The sequence below is a fragment of the Solea senegalensis genome, linkage group LG11 (genome assembly GCF_019176455.1).
Source record: "Solea senegalensis isolate Sse05_10M linkage group LG11, IFAPA_SoseM_1, whole genome shotgun sequence".
Lineage (NCBI taxonomy): Eukaryota > Metazoa > Chordata > Actinopteri > Pleuronectiformes > Soleidae > Solea > Solea senegalensis.
In genome coordinates, this window is record NC_058031.1 from 19,479,872 (window position 1) to 19,501,367 (window position 21,496).

General features: G+C 41.3%; 1 protein-coding gene and 1 pseudogene across 1 annotated transcript; one reads left to right on the plus strand and one right to left on the minus strand.

The window, feature by feature from the left end:
- Positions 1-3,522, plus strand: LOC122777526 (annotated as a pseudogene).
- A 938-nt stretch (positions 3,523-4,460) lies between these two features.
- LOC122777528 (CD9 antigen-like) lies at positions 4,461-19,961 on the minus strand. Its single transcript, XM_044038821.1, has 8 exons — positions 19,744-19,961; positions 12,934-13,036; positions 8,542-8,639; positions 8,361-8,435; positions 8,028-8,111; positions 7,862-7,918; positions 7,243-7,326; positions 4,461-6,834 (listed from the first exon to the last, which is right to left on the minus strand). Exons 1-8 carry the CDS (start codon positions 19,810-19,812, stop codon positions 6,769-6,771), a joined length of 636 nt encoding a protein of 211 aa, XP_043894756.1. The 5' UTR covers positions 19,813-19,961; the 3' UTR covers positions 4,461-6,768.
- Positions 19,962-21,496: the final 1,535 nt, after the last annotated feature.

The following is a 21,496-nucleotide window of genomic DNA, read 5'->3' on the forward strand; positions in this document are numbered from 1 at the left end:
CTTCTTTGTACTCTTGTCTTGCTCAGTGTCTCTCGGAGACTCTCAACCTGCTCTCCCTTCATATGTGGCTGCTCCTGACCACCTTTAAGAAAGAATCATGGCCCAGCAACAGCCGATGAGGTACGAACCTGAACAAACCTACCAACATGACATATCATCATCACTACTTAGATAGATAGATAGATAGATAGATAGATAGATAGATAGATAGATAGATAGATAGATAGATAGATAGATAGATAGATAGATAGATAGATAGATATAAAGAATAGATAGATGGATGAGAGAGTAGACATTATTATGTGCATCTGTGACTTGCCCTTGTCCCCCAACAGCCTTCCAGCCAAACTGATCAATGGAGGAGTGGCAGGTATGGTTGGAGTCACCTGCGTGTTTCCGATTGACCTGGCAAAGACACGCTTGCAGAACCAGCGCAGCGGGCAGCAGCTTTACAAGAACATGTAAGGTTCACAAACAACAACAGAACCATCATTGGTGTTTGGGCTGTCGTCCACCTTTTCGACCTTTGGCTGAAACACTTTAATCACTTAAAGCTGTGGCAGGCAACATATTTATTCATCCGAAATGTTAGCCAAAGATGAACATTTGGTTTAAAGACTGCATCACAACTGCCTACACTGCAAAGTAATAATAAAAAGGAAAAAGCCTCGACATTTAAGACACTAACACTGTGGCAGAGCCATGAAGAGATGATGTCATCGATGCACAGATGTGTCTGTGTGTGCACCTCTGTGCGGTGGACAGAATGTTAGTATTTAACTGACAGGATATAATCAAGTACTCCTCTCGTGATCCTGCCTACTGCTAAGTGAATGACACTTATTTATTAGAATTTTGTTTTACACTTTATTCTTTCTCTCTACCTTAGGTTGGATTGCTTAATAAAGACAGTTAAATCTGAAGGCTACTTTGGCATGTATAGAGGTAAGCCTCATCATACTGTCCATGATTTCCTTGTTTAAGGAATATTATATTATGGCCAGAAGTAACAAATCGGAACTGGAAACTAGCATTGTTAACTATTGTTAGCAATGCTAGTGCATAACAATGCTCTACATGGTATTTTGTGCACGCAAACATCATAGTAACATAATAGTTAAACAGTACTGTGCGTATGACTGATTTACTGTGAAACAAATGTGAAATAACTGCTATTAATTATGAAAGTAGTAGTTTTTCTGAGTTGGTAATTCGAGTTCCCATGATCTCAGAAATTTCCAAGTTCCGACTACAAGTGGAACCAACTTATTTGATTCTCCTACAAAAGTGTCTGCATTTGTGTTGAATTAGAATTCAATCTGTTATGAACGTTGCTTTTTGTTGCAGGTGCTGCAGTGAACCTCACCCTGGTCACCCCAGAGAAGGCGATTAAGCTTGCTGCTAATGACTTCTTCCGCCACCGGCTGAGCAAAGACGGGTGAGCGTGGCAAAACTGTAAACCACGAGTCTCTTTTTTTATTGCAGTCTCATTGTTGTCTTTTTAAACTTTAAAGTCGTCCGTGTCTTCAGTGGCAGATTGACGGTGTTCAGAGAGATGTTGGCAGGATGCTGTGCAGGAATGTGCCAGGTCACTATCACCACACCAATGGAGATGCTAAAAATCCAGCTGCAGGATGCTGGCAGGCTGGGTAACTATGAGGAAAAACAGCAGAATAGTTTACCAGCATCATTCACAGAGATTAAAAGAAAAGGTTTTGTGTTCCTGCTGTAGCCCAGCAGAGGGTGATGCCAAGCGTGGTAACAACTCTGAAGTTGGGCGGCGCGAGTGCTGTCCTCAGCCGCTCTTACAACACCACCCCTTCACCTCAAGTCATGAGAGTGTCGGCCACACAGATCACCAGAGAACTGCTGAGGACTAAAGGTGTCACAGGACTGTACAAGGGACTTGGGGCCACATTATTAAGGTGAGATGGGATTCAGTCCTCCTGTTGAATCTGTCTTTATTGGATTCTCCATCTTCGGTCAATAATGGTCTCTGTTTAATGCTTTTCCAGGGACATGCCGTTCTCCATAGTCTACTTCCCACTTTTTGCACATCTCCACCAGCTAGGTCAGCATTCCTGTGACGATCCATCGGTGCCCTTCTATTGGTCCTTCATGTCTGGCTGCATGGCTGGATGCGTTGCTGCCGTGACTGTCAGCCCCTGTGACGGTGGGTGATGCAGCAACCTGTCAATGCTTGTGGGAATCAGTTTCACAGATTGCGAGCACCTTGTCAACTAAAACTTTGTTTTTACGTTGTGTGCAGTGGTCAAGACAAGGCTACAATCCCTAAAGAAAGGAGCTAATGAGGAAACCTACACTGGAGTGGTGGACTGTGTCAGGTAGTTATGGCTTTATTGTTGGATTCACAGCAACATAAACACGGTTTAATCTTCTTACCCTATTATTCTCATCACTATTGCAGAAAAATCCTGAAGAAGGAGGGGCCCGGAGCGTTCCTCAAAGGTGCCAGTTGCCGGGCCCTGGTCATTGCACCACTCTTCGGCATTGCCCAGGTTGTGTACTTTGTTGGCGTTGGGGTACACCCCCTACAACATCTACTCTACTTAAACAAACTGTTTCTTAGACTTTCTAAGGCCTAATTAAATGTCAGGCAGCAATGGACCCAGTTCTGTATTACTGTGTACCTCTTTATTGTTTGGAGGATCTCAGAGATGCTATTTTGTTTATAAAATGGCCTCGAATCATGCCTTTAGCTTGACTATCTCTTACTTAAGAGGCAGAGATTGAAATCTACTGCATCTGTGTAGAAGAGTTTCAGGGGAGCCTATTGCTTCCCTCACTGAGGGGCTTGATCACCAGTTCGTCCATTTTAGATTTGACTCTACTGCTGTTGCACCAAACCTTTGGAACCCGCCGTTTCCTTAGCTGTGTAAACCTGACATATCACGTCCCCCCTCACAGTAACCCTAACCTGCAGATCCTTCCAACTGTCCAATCTTACTTCTCGTAAGGTTTGGGATGTTACCTGATCTTTCAAGAGTGTGCCAAGGAGCACCAAAAACTTTACTTGAAGAGCTTAAATCCTGTTTTAAAGGGTTGCAAATTAAGTTGAAACATAGTTGTGTCTGAGTGCACCTGAAGAGCTACATACATTCACTATAAAGGAGTGCACCATTTTGCCATAGGTACTGTTGTTTGATGACGTGAGTAATAACAGACAAGACATAATCAACGGGCTTTTCGGGACCAAGCCATCTGGAACCAAAGTGCCACATAACCTACACTTGGTCACTTTCTCTTACCTGACTGTGGATGTCTGAGACTGGTCCAGGTGTTTTTTGTTTGGCTTTTCAGAGCAGAACAAAGTGCACTGATGGAAATGTTCAGTTTCACCATTGTAAAGGCATATACCTTTCCAGTTATCTCCAACTGTGCAAGTTGAATACAAATGGAGGTGCAGTTTTCAACCGGCTGAGAAGATGATTATCAATTTTTTTCAGACTCACAAATGTAAACACATTTCTAAATGCTGAATAAACATCCAAATGTGGCATATATTTGTGTAATGTGTGGAGATGTGTGTATTCACAATACACTCTACAATCTCAGACATGCAAATTATTAACTAATTCAAGCGTTGGATCATTCGTTTACATGTAGAGCTCTTGTGAAGCAGGCTGACGATGCGCTACAGTACTGTTTCTGATTCAAGAGGGGTGTTACACTACTCCATGCATGCATCACCAGCATGGACAAGTCAGTGGCTGTAAAAATGCTAGCACTGCAGAGTGATGGTAACTTGACACTGGGGAGTCCTGGAGCCTCTGGCAGCGTCACATACATAACTTTCCCGGAATATGCAGCTGTCCTCAGAGCTCCAGCGCAGAGAGGTGAAACTCTGACATGCGACTATACCTGTAATGAATCACAGGAGCTATAAAATACACTCAGCTGAGAGGAGATATAAAACAAATCACAATAACGCACACCTCTGTCAACATTTAAAACACGGTATATCACAATGGTACTTCTTCCGTGTTACATTCCCCCATCCCTGCACAACATTTCATGGAAATAGGTTCAGCAGTTTCACATTAAAATGAGAGAAGATGAATACACTACACACATTAATACAAAAACAACAACACACAAAAATGTATAATTTTTGAATGTGTTTCTAAAAATAAAATGAAGCTCTTATTGTCACTGGCTCAGCTCCCTATTTTCTTCGAGGGAGTGTTTCAGTGTTGTCATGTACTAATGTTGTATTTTCAGTAACTGACACCATGCAGCATGCAGGGTAAGCGTGTCTGACTGATATCATCAAGATCTGTCTGTAGGCCTACAGCTACGATCCATCCATCCATTTTCTACCGCTTATCAGAGGTCAGGTTGTGGGGGTAGCAGTTGTTTAATATAAGCAGACCTAAATAAAAGAGTAAAAGTAATATAGGTATAGGTACGTGCTGATTGAAGGAAACTCGGCACATGGGAACTGTGTAAAACTTTAAAGCTTTATTTAACTTCAATCACATATCTTCCTGAAAAGACTGGGATGGTATTCAAATAAAATATCACACAACCATCTATACAAGGCTTGACTGTGTACAAATGTTTTAGAAGCTCACATGTGAAAAAATAACAACAACTACAGCACTAATCTGTTTCTGGTTCCTTTTTAACGCCACGGAATCTCAAACATCCCAATTTCCTGCAATGGTAAGCAAACATTCACGTGTGCCTACGAAAAACGTTGCTATTGTACTTTTGTGCAGACCGTGGGAAATGTCACATAAAATGTTGGAATGTTTGAAACTGTTGAAACTATAGCATAGATCTAACCCAGTTAATGTGAGCTACAGACATGTAGTGTAAATGACCATCAATATGAACAAGGATAAGTCAATAACCAGGGGCTTTGTGTGTCTCGACCACATGGACATGGTTACATCACCCTCGTTTCATCAAAAAGCACCACCAGCGGTTAAAACACTGTCCCACTGACATGCATGTTTTTGTAATTTTAGGTGAGAAACATGATGATTCAATCATGCAGACTCAATTCATCCAAAAAGATTTGATCAAAACCAAGATTAAGTGCTTCATTCCTCAACCAGAACAAATAAGAGGATTCCAGCGGGCATATGTACACTATAACTATGTTCAGTCCGAAACAGCTGTTTTTGCTTTTTGTTTTTTAAAGAAAGGCACGTTAAGAAACAAGTTTGGCTGTGTGAATCCGTCCCACATGGCTACACTGTATTTACGACAACACTGAACAATTACTGTAAGCCTCTGTCAGCACACATCGTGTTAAATAGTTACATAAGCCACAAACACTTCACAACTACTGAAAACAAACTTACACAAATATACATACTACAGTCCTGACATCTGGAATAAACCAATGACCTGATTTAACCTGGATCGACTTAAAGTGTGGGGATATAGAGGTTGGTTTCCTGCAATTTCTTTTGTTGGTGGTGTCATTTAAAGGCACACAGGGAACATGACCGTAGTAAGAAGGACTCAAAGGTTCAGTTGTATATATTAAGCATGAAAACACCAGGTCTTCTCAAAACAATATACACACTCTTACATAAGAGGGCAAGGATATAATTACGGGGTAGGAAGTGGTATAGGTCACAATGCATTCCTCAGAAAGAATTTGGCATTGCTTGCTTTTAAATTTCGATGCAGCATTGACATAAATAAAATCAGTGGATGAATCAGTAATTACGTAATTGTTGTTCTTTTTTTATTGTTATAGACGTATTAATAGTGGTCACAATTTTTCAAACAAGCGGGTAATTGAGAGTATTTTCCAAAGCAGCACACTTTCCCTTTAAGGTAACTATGGTTTTGCCTTGTAAACAGGATCTAAACAGGATCCTGTATTGACTGTACAGTTTGCTGTGTGTGTGTGTGTGTGTGGATAAATGCTGACCATGTCAGAACCAGTAGTCCTCGTGGAGACCAAGGACCTGGTTAGGTTTAGGGCTAAGATTTGAATTAGGTAAAGGTTAGGGATAGGCATTAACTGGTTATGGTTAAGGTTAGGGAAGTCAATGCAGGGTCCTAAGAGGAATAGCTGCACAAACCTGTGTGTGTTTGTGTGTGTGTGTGTGTGTGTGTGTGTGAGAGATACATTCTCAAAACATTCACTGGCTGCCCCACTTCCACCAATCAGGACTTCCAACCAGGCAACCCTTTTTAAGGCTGTGGTCTCATGTAACACAACACTGCAGCGTTTATATGTAAACTGTGTGTGTGTTCGTGTGTGGTATCTGTGTGTATCTCTTTAATGCTGTTTAGTTAAACAGGTAATTGCTTAGTCTGTCCAAATGAATGAAAGTCAATGTAGTGTCCTAAGAAGAATAGCTGCTCAAACCTGTGTATGTGTGCGCACGCGCACTGATAAAGCAAACTCATCTGCTTTCACCTCAGGATGAAATTTCCCACAGCCGAAGGGTCAGTGTCAAGGCTGTGTGAAAAACCAGTGATACTTTGGCAGGAGTGTTAAAATTTATAGCGACGGACAAAAAAAAAAGTAACATACTGAAAACATGATCCTCCCACAAGATATGTTCACACCAGACTGCTATGGAAGACAGATTCAATAGTAAAGAATCCCTCACAGAAAATAAAGGTCAGGCCACCAAGGTGGAAGAATTTGTAGATGAAGTTCCCGGGTCCCTGAATGGATGATGGACAGAACTTTGACATTTTGTTCTGACGGCTGTATAGTCTCTCAGCGGCAAATAAGTTGGAGGTGAGGGGTAGCAGCCATCAAGATTCAGCTTATATGACCTCCCTGCTGTTGCGAATAGCACAACAGAGAACCATGCTGAAGATCATCCCGATGATCTGTGGAGAGGGAGAGAGATTTTTTACAGTTGTTGCGATTAAAACAAACAGATTTACCTTAAGTGGTTTTCATAGAACTGTTGGTTTAAATCATACTTATCTGATAGATTCCAGTTTGTTCATGTACATGATAAGTTAATTGTGGAGTTCCACAGGGCTCAGTGCTTGGGCCTATACATTTTACCTTATATGTGCTTCTTTTAGGGAACATTAGCTAACTTTAGCTCTCCATGATGTTGTCTATGTACAGTGCCTTGAGATAATATATGTTGATGATGATTTGAATTGAACTGAATTGATTTGAAATGGAATTGAATTAGAACTGTCACATACACCCCCATTTGCATTTTGCATTTCCCTAAAATGTCCAAACTTCAGTGCAGAAATGAAAATGAGATTCAGACTCACCATGACTCCCGCGATGCCGATGCCCACGTACCCAATGATGTAGAGTTTATTGTTGAAGAACTCCTTGATGCCCGTCTCACAGTCCTACAGAGCAGAGATAAAAGGAGTGAAGCATTGTTTTTGTTTTTTTTCGTTTGCATGGCATCACGACTTGCTCATTTACAGTTTTGTAAATTGTGGAATTATAACTATTATTATACGTTTATATGTCTTATTTGACTTCTGCATTTAACCCATCCAGCAGTGGGCATCACCATGGCAATGGGGGATTGGGTGCCTTGCTCAGGGGCACCCCAGCCCTTGACCTGTCACAGAATTTGAACCAGTGACCCTACAACTACAAGCCCAGTGCCTGAACTTCCCTTACTTTACATTCTTAACCTGAACAAAATATGATTGTCCCATCAGAAAAGGTAGGCAGTGAAAAACTAAAAATCTGTGCCAAATCAACAATGCAGAAGAGAAGATCCACTGTTGGTGTGGCCCTTCTTGTCTATGGTTAATTAATAGCGGTACAACCTTAATGTGCTGTCGAACAATATGATTTTAAACTCTTCAATTTTGCTTCTTTTCCTGCTGGCATTTACGTGTTCTTGTACCAAATCTTGAGAGATTTTACCTTGGTGTCTGGTTTGGGATCAGGGCAGGGGTTTGATGAGGTTCCACAACATTTCAGCTGAAAGTGGGAAGAAAAGAAGGATGGGACATTTCAGAGCCTGCACGTGACAAATTCCCTTTCATTAACACTTTTTATGGCCAACCAGTAATATATCAATTTTACTTACTACTTTCTGATATGAGATGATCACGGTGCTGTTGTTGTTCTCATTGTAAGTTCTTGTATAGAAGTTCTGAACATCTTCAATAATCTGTATTGAGAGAGGAAAAGTGAAATAAAAAAAATTTCATTTCATAACTGGGTTTCCCTAAATCTTATTGAATATTTATTCATAAGTGAGACATTTGCGAATAATATCCGAAGACTGGAATATTGCCATCATATCTTTAAACCCAAAACAAAGAATAAAAGAATAAAGAAAAAGAGAAACGAGAGAGAAAAAGCTGTTTTGATGTGACAAGATGACACACCCTTATTTGATATGAAATGATAAACAAACCTTGTCTTTGTTTAAGAATCCAAACACTCCTGCTGCCACCTCAGCTCCAAAGATGATCAACAAACAGGCAAAGAACTGAAAGAAGCCACAGACAACAGTAAATGCACCCACGTAAATAGAACGCAAGTGCATCTCACATCATTTTCTTTCGCGTGCATGTGTCCATACTGTATGTACTCACTGATGCCAGGAGGCACTGCGATTCCCGCACAGCTCCACAGCAGCCGAAAAAACCAACCAACATCACCAGGCTGCCTGCACCAATCAGTATATACACCCCTGAGAAGGAGAGGGGGGGGAAAGTTTTTATTTATGTATTTATGGTAACTGTGGACAAAACAGCTGGTAAACTACAACCAAATAAACATCATAAAATGAAAGAATATACTATTTAGAATAATAGAACTGCACTGTCCACCAACGTTTACCATCATACAATCATAAAAAGAGACGTACAGAAAGTCATAGAAAACAACACACAATTAAAATTAGGTAAGAAACAAAACAAAACATATAAATAAGTGACAATTGTAAAAAAAAACATGAGAAAACAATTATAACAACCAGTAAAACCATGCTCAGTGGTCATTGTGGAGTAAAAATAACATTTTCGGGGTTTTTTATGTTTATGTTTATGAGTGATGATTGTGTCATATTTTCTAAACCTCACAATGACTCTCCTGAATTGTCCTTAAATATTCTGTTTAGTCAAATCCACATTTAAGCAATCGTTTCAGTGTTCCAGGTAACAAATGAATCAGTGCCCAACTAAACTGTTGATGTGCTCAGCTTCTCTCTTGTAGTTCACTTTAAAGACACACCAGCAGGGGGCAGTCCAGAGCTGTGTCTCCCTGTGCGTTTTCCAGTCATGTTGTGGGGACCTAAGTCTGTTTATGCAGTCACACAAAGGGACAAAAAGCATGTCCCCATAACGCAAATGATTACATTTTAAGGTGAAGACGTGCAGCATGGTTAGGGTTAGACCAGTAGTAGTGCTAGTTATGCTTAAGGTTAGAGTAAATTCAGGACATGAAAGTCAATGTACTGTCTTCTGAAGTCATGGAAACCAGACTGGGTGTGTGAAATTGTCACCATATACAGTAAATGAAAATGTAACCACGAAACCACACCTGTGGTCAGTTGAACAAAGGGACTGGTGCTGTGTTTTGGAGTAGACACACTTGTTCCTAAAATATTATTATGTCTATTTTAAGGGGGCGGGGAGCTTAAAGTTAGATGCGTCATGTCCCAGAGATGCATCATCTCCCATGAACCCTCCATGACAGATGGGTTCCTCGGTGCAGAGCCAGGAGGGGTATTGTGCTGCTAAGTGACAGCTTGGGGTGCGACAGGAGACATCGATCCTCAGGCGGGATTCAGTGAGGAAGACATTCCACAGGGTCACAGAATGTAAAGACAATTCAAGCATAGCAACATCACACACACACAGCAAGTGACACCCTCTGTCCTTAGACTCAGTGGTACCTAATTGCTACTCGAAGGTCACAATCTAATTGTGTCTGCTTTTCGAAAAAGACTCCATCAGTTTAATATTTAAGCAGCTCTTTGTTTGTTTTCTCATCATAGTGTACATCATTTCAAGTTACAGAGGAGTTAGGTCTGGGCTTGATGCCTTGGCAACAAGGGTATAGCAACAGTTGAGCACACTCTCAGCTGTCAAAGCCATGTGTAGCACTATACTCTCAACGGAGTTGACAGAAGCCACTCATCCCCAGTCCAATCAAACGTCATCTGGCACACACACACAGCTACTGAACAACTCTCTCCTCTAGCCCCATCAACCATTTCATCTAACGGTAACATGTCTTGTTTTGAACTTAATAATTATCTAGCCAAAGATCACACCTGTTGCCATGACTGTTCCATGTGTCTCTAATCATGTCCACTCCTACATGTCCTCTGTCCCGCTCTTTCCATCTGTACAAAGTGTCTGACAGGAAGCTGTTAGAAGCTAAATGGTTTGTTTTTGTGAAGCAGACATTGAAAATACATTTACAACACTCATCTGGCAAACCTGGTACTGGGACACCACATCAAACTAAGACAATCATTCACAGAGTGTTTATGTGGATGTGGACGTGGAGTGGGACAAAAATATTGGTCCAGCAATGTATTGTCCTGACTTACGGGAAACAATTATCAATGCATAGGCTTTGCTACTCACTCATCTTCTACTGCTTTACCCTCCACATGAGGGTCGCATAGGGCAAAAGGTGGGGTACACCCTGGACAGGGTGCCAGTCCATCACAGGGCCACATATAGAGACAAATAACCATTCATTCTCACGTTTTTGGACTGTGGGAGGAAACTGGAGAACCCACGCACACACGGGGAGAACATGCAAGCTCCGTGGAGAGAGGCCCTTGTTCCAACTGGGTCGTGAACCCGAGTCTTCTTGCTGTGTGGCCTAATATGTACATTTTATTCTTATGTTTTCTACCGTCTGTCTCTGTCTTTTAATAAGAAAAAGATATGGCACTCTCCAGATCTCCCTGCCAGTTGTGAAAACATGAAAGCTGCTGTCAGCAAAGTTGTCATTTTCCCCGGTTTATTCACCAAGTTAGTGTGAACAGAGAATTTATAATGTAGAAGTCTAAAAACACACTGACAAAGACAGGTAAGGTGATGTAGCAAAGAAAGTATAAATACAGTAAAACTAAGCAAATCATCAATCAAGACAACAATGAGTTTGACAGGTAAGTGAATGCAAGACCTCCACATGAAAACAGAACTTAACCTTTACAATCTTATTATTATTTTTTTTCAAGAAATGTTTTCATCCACATGAAACCCACCAAAAATGACTCTAAACATTGTCGTACATATACCAGGCCTGCATGTGGCAGACACAAACACGAGGAAGACGACGACAAAGACAAATGACTGCAAGAGGAACAGAGCGGTGGGACTGTGACATCACCGTTTTCCCAAAAGTGGTGTTTTAGTCGCAAGGTTGGGGGTTAGAGATTTTCCCAACTCGTGTTCATGCGTATGGACGGCCCTGTTAGTGTTAGGTTTGGTCAATTAGGAGGGTCCAGCATCATCATTGTTCCACAGTTGATCCTGGTTTAGGGGGAGAGCACTGTGTCACCAGCAGCAGGTGGTGGTGAGGATGGGGATGTATTATTCTCTGTGTATTTTCAGTATTTGTCATTTCTATATCAGGGCTCCAGGAACTATATCATTTATCTGTATAGTTATTCTTGAGTACAATCTATTCTGTCAGTAATCAACACCATTACTATGAAGGACGTTTGTTTTTGCCTTTCCAATTTAAGAGAACTGTGTATTATTAAATTGTTTTTCTCTTCTTCAGTGGCAGTTCGACCGATGTCTGATCTCCTAGTAGACAAACAGATGGGAGACGGGAAAGCTGCATCCTGTGGTTGAGGATAATGTTTGTGTGATGTTTAGCCAGACTCTAGAAATGTGTGGGCAGATTCAATAAGCTTTAATTCAGGGTTATTGTTCCACATGAAAATGTTATTACAAATGTGCATCCAAGAGTTGATATATTGAATATATATAGTTTGGGGAGACCTGCAGCAACGGACCACAGGTGGAATCAAACGCAGGTCACTGCATTGTTGTAGTTTATGGCTTTCTGAAACCACATTCTGTAATTTATGATGGACTAGGAAAATAGGAGATCTGTAACTGAGCATTCTAAACGTTCATATTGTTCGGTATCCAGCCAGGGGTGGTGCTGAACGTGAAGACGTTTTGCTAAGTGGCAGAACAATATTATTGTCTTTTGGTTAACTTCCTGTCCATTGCTGCCATTAGCATTCCCCACCCTCCTCCCTGCATCACCTCGTGAATGTGTTTGACGATTGAGTGCATTTTCACCCACAAAGAACCAAACCTCATGAGCAGAGAGAGTGGACTTGTGGGATACTGGAAAGGCTTCTCATTGATTTACTGTCTGAGCCAAAGACTGAGAGGCTAATTTCATGCTCTATGTCAGTGAGAGCTGTCACAATATTGACATTAAGTAAGTATTTTACACAGAGTTGAACTAAAGGCTTTCACTGACAGCAGCGTTTACTGGCTGAGGAGGAAGCTCAAGGTGTGATAATATGTGAAATATTTTCATTCTTTTTTTTGTTACTTGCCCTCCAGTCACACTTGGTTCAAGGCTTGAAACTGCAACGCACTTTTTAGACCCACTCGTAGTGGGACGGGTGTTCATTCCCAGAATGTAAACAGTGTCCGCCATCTTTGCTAACAGTTACGCTAACAGGACCAAGCGCCACTGGTGGGCACGTAACAAAGAAAAGTATGAAGATATTTCTCAACTCAGGGGTAAGTGAGGTTGGGATGCACAATTTTTCAAAAAATACTGCCCTTATTCTTGTAATAAAAAGCTAAGTCCTTTAAGCCACTAAGCTAAATTAGCTGCTAGCCCTCAACATCTATTAAACTGTGCTTTAAAAGAAAAAAAAACAATGTTAGCAACAAAAAAAACCCACTTCTACCCTTGGTGGGTTAATCCACACATGTGGCCTTGTGTTGTGTTTGTGTACACCTACAATGTGCTCTAGTACTCACCGATGAAGAAGGTGTCCGGTGCCTTATCACCACTGAGCAGAGAGACAGTTTCAGGGTCAAAGCGCAGCCACAGCCCCACAGCCAGAACAAAGGAACCCATCAACTGCAGGGAGCAGAAAGACATACACTGACATGTAAAAATATATAGACATATTGCATAATATAACACAAATGTTTGCCAATAACTTTCCATAAAGGTAACTACAGTAGCCTATATCCATCCCATACAACAACAACAACATGGTGGGCAATGAAAAGAAAAGATGATTGTTAAGACAAATGTAATGACAGACATGTTGAACATTTTAATAAAACCATGTTTTAGGAATGATATAGTACATTTCATCGCATGTTTATTATTTGTTATCTTTATCTGTACTGTCTTTGCTGCTGTGACAATGTATATTTCCCCACTAATAAAGGACTATCTTATCTTATTGTTTGCATTGTCTGCATGGGCTACTCTGGGTCTGTGTGAGCCACCAAACCAAAGCAGAAAGACACTGTGCATCTTATAATGCAGCAGTACATTTATAAACACCAAATGTATTCCGGCACTAGTCTTCCCTTATTATTTCTATTCTGATTAAATATTGAATTCTCATCATATTGGGACATGGTCGCAAAAATGAAGTGGACAAACAATAAACAACTGCTTCAGTGTCATGTACTTCATTGTGACACACGTTTCTCTGTGAGTTGTCCTCGGTCTGCATGTAACGCTCTATTCATTCCAGGCACAGCAGTGGACGTGCATGTGCTTCAGGCCTTCGCAGGGGCCTGTGGATGCTCAAATGTGATTTTCCACATTACTAAAACCAAATGGTCTGTGGAGTTTCCACTGCAACCCTCAAGCCTTCACACAGACGACAGAGGTAGGATTTCATTAGGACACAGTTGGGTTCAAATTTCATATTTACTTTAAAACAACAGGTCTGACTCTGTGTCATTGTGGGTGGATAATTAAAGCAGTCGTAGGCAACAGATCCCAGCAGCTCATGTAACACTGAATCAGGCCGACAAAGCTCTGGCATCCCAGTGGAGAGAAAATGACCTGCTTGGCTGTGGGCGTGTGGCACCCTGAGCTTAAACAGGCTCTCCTGCTTGTTTGGAAATGTGGTTAATGTAGTTATACTTTCCTTCATCTACCACCATCAGTATTCACCAACATAAAATCCTACTCCCTGCAATGGTCCTACTTCAGCAGGCCACAGCAAATAACTATTCTATTCTTCCCAGATGACCATAAACACATAGGTTTTTTTGAAGTTTTGAGTAGTTGTATGAGTTTGTGACGAATCGTCTCACATAGAAAACATGGCTGCCAGTGAGGACACAAGTAAAAAAAGAAAACCGACAGTTGTGTCCCTTTGTAAACCGCTCATTACCTGCTCCTGTGTCACAGTGAAATACAAACAGATTGATAAATTACTTTGACTCTAAGCATACTTTGAAAATATCGTAGACTTGAGAAGGCATATATTTTATCAGGTCCGTCTGCTGGTAACGATTTCAGGGAGTGTGAGCCTTCATTTCTCAGTTTGCCTAAGTACCTCATACAACCACACAGAAGCCAACTGCAAATATCCCTTTTATAATAAAAGCTTCCTTCTGCTTTGTTATGCTGCCTGTGGTGGGCGCGCAGAGGACAGATCAATACTGAGAGGTTTTAATGACTACTGAGTGCATGTCGCCTGAGTTGAGCTTCAAAACAGATAGCGTCTGAAATGGTTTGCCTAAATGGAGAGTATTTAGGATCATATGGTTTTTGTGTGTCCCAGATCTCAGGACATACAGAGACAGATGGACTGTAATGGATGACAGTTTGAGCTCTGTTAAGTCTTATTTAGTGAACCAAAGCCCACTGCCACTGAGAACACTAATGGTTCATCACAGCTGAAACAGTCATTGGTGTGCACGCAACCTCTATATTAAAAACAAAATCTAAAGTAGTTCTATTTAAATGTAACATCCTTTTTACCATCCGATACAATAGTTACTTGGAAGCCAAAAATCATGACATGATGAAGTGACCCTGTCAGCTTGTAAACACTTGCAGAAGGATTGAGAACATACACACATTCAAAGTCTAGAAGATGATTATACAAACTCAAACTTTCAAAGCTGCACATCCATGGAGCGCTGCTTCACATTTCTGAAAGAGTGTATATGCGTGCGCTTCCAGAACAATGAAGGATTTTTACTTTTACTTTTTCTAATTTAACAGCTTATGCAACAAGCCATTTAACTTGTGATGGTTAAATGGCTTGTTGCAGGGAGATTGGGGGCTGTCTCCACTCCCCCTACCATCTTTCAGTGGAAAACCAGCCTTGCAAGATCACAGTTGTCAAACCAGATTCCTCAGAACGAGGAGGTCTCGTAAAAAAAACAAAAAAACAACTTGATTAATGTACACACATGTCTTCCAGCCAGGTGTCATCTATAAGACCGAGGCAGTGAGAGCGTTATTTTGGACTTTCATTATGGCACAGCTGGTGAAAGACAAGCAGAAAAAACGTTTCGGAGGAAGAGGATATTTTAAATAAACAAAATGTAGTTAGTCAAGTGTGATTGTGTGCTCTACCTGTGGAATCCAAGTGCAGCTCTCTACTGGTACCCACTGAATTATGTACGTGCTGGAGGAACCAGGCCACGACCAAGCTACTGTAAATTGTGTTAGTGTTGTATAGAGGAGCAGGTGCAGCAGTTCCACAGCGAAAATGAGATTAGAACTCAGCCAAACCTCATTAGTAATACGGCTGCTTGTGAAATCCCTCTCAAAACCAGACCTATAGTAGTGAGTAGTGAAAACACTAAATGGATTCAGAGCACTCCCAAGGCTCCCAAAGGTCCCATTAACCCCCGCCACTGCTTGAATACCCCCCCGATTTACCCCCCCAAACACTTGTCTGTCATCATTACCAAGGCTGACACCAGACACACCCTTCTCCCGCCTCCCTGATTCTCTGTCTCTCAAATCTCCACCCCCTCCCGTTACCTTCAGATTTATCTCCATGCATGTACCCCCAACCCCAAGCCTAATCTCCCTCCCAACCTCACCCAAAGCACAAAGACCAACTGTGTCCCTTGGGCTGTGGGCAGTCGTGCACAGCAGGAGGATAAAAGACAAACACAATGAAAGGGAGAATAAAAGGAGGGAAAGAATAAGTTGTTATAGGGCCTGTCATTTGTTTTCAAGATAAAACGCTATCTTGTGTTCTATAGCCATTATATACATCCTACTACCTCTGAAGATAGGATCTGTCTGGATATGCCTTGATCGGGTGTGAAGGGTGTTACTTTTCCTAACCATGTGCAGTTAAATAGTGTTTTGTGAGGGGAGTTTCCATGAGAACAGTCACCAAGCTGACACATGGCTGTGGTCGTGCTCAGACAGACAGTATGTGGCATTCTCTCTCTCTCTCTCGAAGTTAGAACACAGTGTATTCAGAAAAGAAGGTGTAAATTAAACCAAAAACAGTACATGAAAGCAAAAAAAACAGTCATAAACAACATCTTTAAATCCAGCAGTAATTGGGGACTTATTCAGAAATAGATTTCTGTCTGGCTGTATGTTTGTGAGAACAGATGCACATTAAAAAAATGATGGGCAGAAGGAAAGCGAGATAATTATGGGGGGAGAAAATCCCATTGTTTTCGTTCCACAGGGTGAGGGTGGGGAAGTGGGGCGACTCACGTTAACCTCAACGACTCAGACAAACGTGTTTTGGGGCTGACAAATGGAACAATATGTATTTGTCAGAGTTGATTTAACGTCCAGTAGCACAAGTGTAACGTCATTTTTGTCTACAAAATAAAATGAAAAATAAAATTAAAATTTTGCTAGATTTTATTTCCCAAACAACTTTACAAATTTACATTTATTTGGTAGAAAATTTAAGTGTGCCTACCATGTGTTTTTTTGTTTTGTTTTTTAAATTATTATTATTTGAATCAAACAAAATGCAATGACAATCAGTGCCTTCACAATGATACTGTCATTATGTATAATGTGATATTCTACAACACAACAAAGAGCAGAATGAGCAACACATTTTCAGATCACACCAGGTTTTGCTTTTTCATAATACTGATCCTGACAAGGTGTTTATGCCAGAAAATGTCCTAAAGAGGTAACAAATACAAGTTATTGCTTTGGTGTTAAAGCTGCAGTAGGCAACATATTTCATTACATACATCATTAGGACATAAGTGCCAGGTATTTGCCAGGTGAGTATAGAACAGAACGGCCATATTTGGTCGACTATCCTGTTATTATTAAGCGTCCATTAGCTGTGTGTGCTCATCTGGTGGGAGGGGCTTAGGACAGATAGCCTCCCTCCTACGATATTAGCATTAGCTTGAACTGAAGTCCAAACAGGGCAGCTGGTTGCTATCTGCAGCTGGCAGTCTCTAATATACACAAACGTCGAGTCTGTGTTACCTTAAAGACAGTTTATTTAAGGGAGAAGTCTCACTACATCACCATGCTGTGACACAGAGTCGGAGGTTTTTAAACAAACAGCCACTTTGTGTGTGTTGACTGATAACCGTGTGTGTCAGATGAAGTTGGTTCAGAGTTCACTTCATTGTTCAAGGTTCATATTTGTGTTTGTTTGTCAGCGACATCGCTCCTCACTTTGCCCGGAGGAAACACAGGGACGGCTAAGTGGATATCGGCCCCTCCATCACACACTCAACTCATCATGGGAGACAGAAAACAGAGGATGTGCACAAGCATCCGTTTACATATCCAGAGAGTATCTAGGTCAGTTCCATGCCAACTGTTCCTCTACACACACACGCACACACTCACATAATCGCAATCTCCTAATGTGCCGTTTTTTCCCCCCCATCACCTAGATCGGTCCTCTTTATTTTCCAGCTCTCTCTCCAGATTGTTTGTCATTTGTCTTCGGCTGTCGCTGTGTCCACACTCACATGCTAGTCTCCCAGAAAGGCTTTGCGATTGTACTTTCTTTTTCAAACCACGGGAGACGTTGCATTTGTACATTACAGGATTACAGTATAGGAAAAGTAAATGGTGAGCAATAGACGTCTGAATGTCATCATGAGGACAACGTGCTGTGTTTTAAACACAATTCATTTTTTAAATTAATTAAAACAAGCTTCTTCAATGTGACTATTTTCTGGTCCATATAACAAAGAAATCTTTAACTGAATCATGTCAGTTTGTGGAAAAAACAAAAACATTTGACAACACCATCGTTTCCAGGTTTGGAAAAGACTGATCAACATTTTCCGATATTCCATGGAGCAAACAACTAACCGATTAATCGAGAAAACAATCAACAGATTCATCGATTAAGACAATTATCATTAGTTGCATCCCTTTAAATGCAGTCAGGATCAGGAGGTCAAAATAACTAAGTGGAAATAATGAGAATTTATGTAACAACACAGCAAGTAAGTGTGTAAATATGTAAAATATGATTAATACATGTGCTTTGTCAGAGCAGTTAGTTCCATGCTCAGCTTCGTTTTTGTTTAAAACCCCTCTTAATCCTTAAAAGTAAACATTTATTATGTGTGGAAAAAGCAACATGTCATCCCGGAGACTGAGCCGCAGACACGCCAGAAAGAGGATTTCAGCAACAATGGCCACACCCAGCCATGCGGAAGGATGCTGCCTGTGGCTGTACATGTGAGGTAGACACTGGAGACGTGTGACCACTTGGGGTCACTGTGTTCATACATGTGCTGGGCAGCGGCAGCAGCAACAGCAGCAGCAGCAGCAGACCCAAGGTATTGTGTCTCTGTCACAATGGATCAATTCACAGTGTACATGCACATGATCCACTCCACAGATGCTTGATGGAAACTTGCTCTCTCTCGCACAAACACATACACAATGAAGTTCCTCTCTGTTACTTCACACACACCCAAACAGGCTTCATGTGTAGAGCAACTTCTGCAGGAGTGAAGTGAGTTGTACTCGTGTAGTTAGGAACAATGAATGGACTTTAACAAGGATGTCAAAGTATGTGCGCAGGACACACACACACATTCTTAGTGGGGAGGGACACTTATTAACATTAACCTTAAATGTCTAACCTTAACCCAAATCTACTTCTATCCTCAACCAACCCATAAACAGCGTGATGGACCAGCCAAAATGTCCCCACTTCCTGTGATGTATCAGTTCTTTGGCCCTCACACGGTCGTATGTAAGTACACAGAAGTACACAGAAGTACCTTTCACATCCACCTGACAGTTAGTCTGAGGTACAGTGACTCTCTTCAGCCTCATAAGTGCAGCACTGGCGATGGTGATGACGCCTCGGGCTGTTTGTAACTCTCTGTGTGTTTCAGTCACTTCTCTTTGTTAATGAAGCGATGTGGCGCGTGGTGCCAACTGCTGAGTTTGTTTTCCATGCTGCTCCTCCGTCTCTTTCCCTCTCCCTGTCTTTTCATTCAGTCTTCCTTTCAAAAACACGCTTCCCCGGGAAAAAGGGAGGGGGCGAGTTTTTTTTTTCCTTGTGTGGAAAATCTGATTTGAGCCCGACGAGCCGAAACTTAAACACCCCTGACTGCTGCTGCTGCTGTCGCCCTTTCAGCGCCACGCACGGACCGACCCATGCTGCCGAAACAAGACAGAATGAGCAAAAATACATTTTCACCTCCTCGTTAAACAATAAATAATTAAAATAACACGTGGCTGTGAGAGTCGGATTAAGGGGAGAAGTTGTGTGCGCGCGCTGCAGCCATGGCTGCACTTGCTCTGCGTTCATTTACGCACAACTCCCCTCTCCTCATCCTCTCACCGCAGTTCGCCGAGCTAACACTCACCCAGAATATGAAGTTGAAGATGAACAAAAGGTATTTGACACATTTCATTCCTCCTTCCACCTTCCCCATGTCTCCTGATGCTGCAGCCGCTGCGCCGTTATCCGCGTAAATTCTCCTGCTGTTGTTTTTGGCTCCACACTGAGCCACAATAACACTCACGACACTGGCGCGTCAAGGAGCGGTGTCACTACAGCCTCTCTCTCTCTCTCTCACACCCTCTCTCTCACACGCACACTCTCACACACACTATTGCGCGCGTGCACGCGCACCAAACACCGCAGGATGCGCTTAGACTCTTTCCAGACCGCCCCTTTCAATAATGCTAAGGGGGCCTGAAGGGGGGAACGTGACTGGACGATTAGTAGTTGTCCAGCAGTGTCATTTAAATTCAGCTACACACATATAACATATTGTGTTTTATCTTTAATAAACACAGTAGTATCCACTGTAGTATTATTTTAAACAAATATACTAATAAAAATATATGTGCAACATTGGTTAATGCAAAGTAAATAAAGTACAAGTATACTCTAAAGCACAGTGGACACCTCTACAGATGCCAATTATCATAAGACTATTGAATATTAAGACGACTGACATGCATTTTGTCACACATACACAAAGTATGGCCTAAGACAGTGTTTCCTAAATGTTTTATATGGGGATCTATACATTTTTTTTTTTTTTTTTAAAGTGACAAAACAATACAAATCATGGCAACTGTCAACTGCCGTCTCCGAGTCTGCCAGTGCAATTTCTTTAACAATTAACAGGCAATTTTCCAGTTACAAATCTGCGTTCTTTTCGGCCACTGACAATACAGGTGCAGTATAATGTAATATGATATAATATTAGATGATATAGAGCCACATGGCGGGGGAGAGGCTTGCATTGTTGCCTTACAGCAAAAAAGTTAGGTTCAGGCCTTTCTGTGCGGAGATTGTCTGTTCTCCTCACGGGTGCCCAGGTTTTCACCAGTTTCTCTGGTTTCCTCCCACAGTTAATTGGACACTCTAAATTGATGGTCTGTGTGACTGTTAATGATGGACCGGCAACATATCCCGGGTGTGACCCCTCTTTTCTATGTCAGCTTGGCTTCGGTAACCAGCAACTCATCACAGCCTCTCCTTTAGAGCTCTGTGGTACAGTAAAACCAGAAGTCAGTGCATTAACATGTAACTTTTGGATAAATAAAAAATGGTTGACATGCAGTGGACATGTCTACAGTTACTGTAGACATCGGGCTTCAGAACAGTGGTTTATGAACCAGTGGGTGAAATCACAGTGGGCTGACACTTTAAATAGTTACACCTTCTATCTAGTTGCACTAGTAGTACTAAATATAGTCTTGATGAGATGACGAGTCAAGGAGCTCCACTATACAGAATGATTCACATGCTGTTTTTCATGTAAATCATAAAAAACAAGAGCAATTTCAATGAGAGCAATTATTTTTTATTCATTGTCATTTTCTATGAGAAACAACATTGTCATTGCCATTCTTATTTAAAGATTTTCCTTCAACTCTGGCACTTCACTGAACATCAGACTCAGTATTGATCAGTGTGACCTGAGTGAGATTATAATATAGTGTGTATTTACAAACACAATCATTTGTACCTAAGAAAACTGATAAAACAAAAGCCTGATTTTAATGGTCAAAGATTAAAGGTCATGGTCACGTAACCTTACAAAAACACATTTCAAACCATAATTCATCACACAACACAAATATTTCTAAAGGTTAAAATGA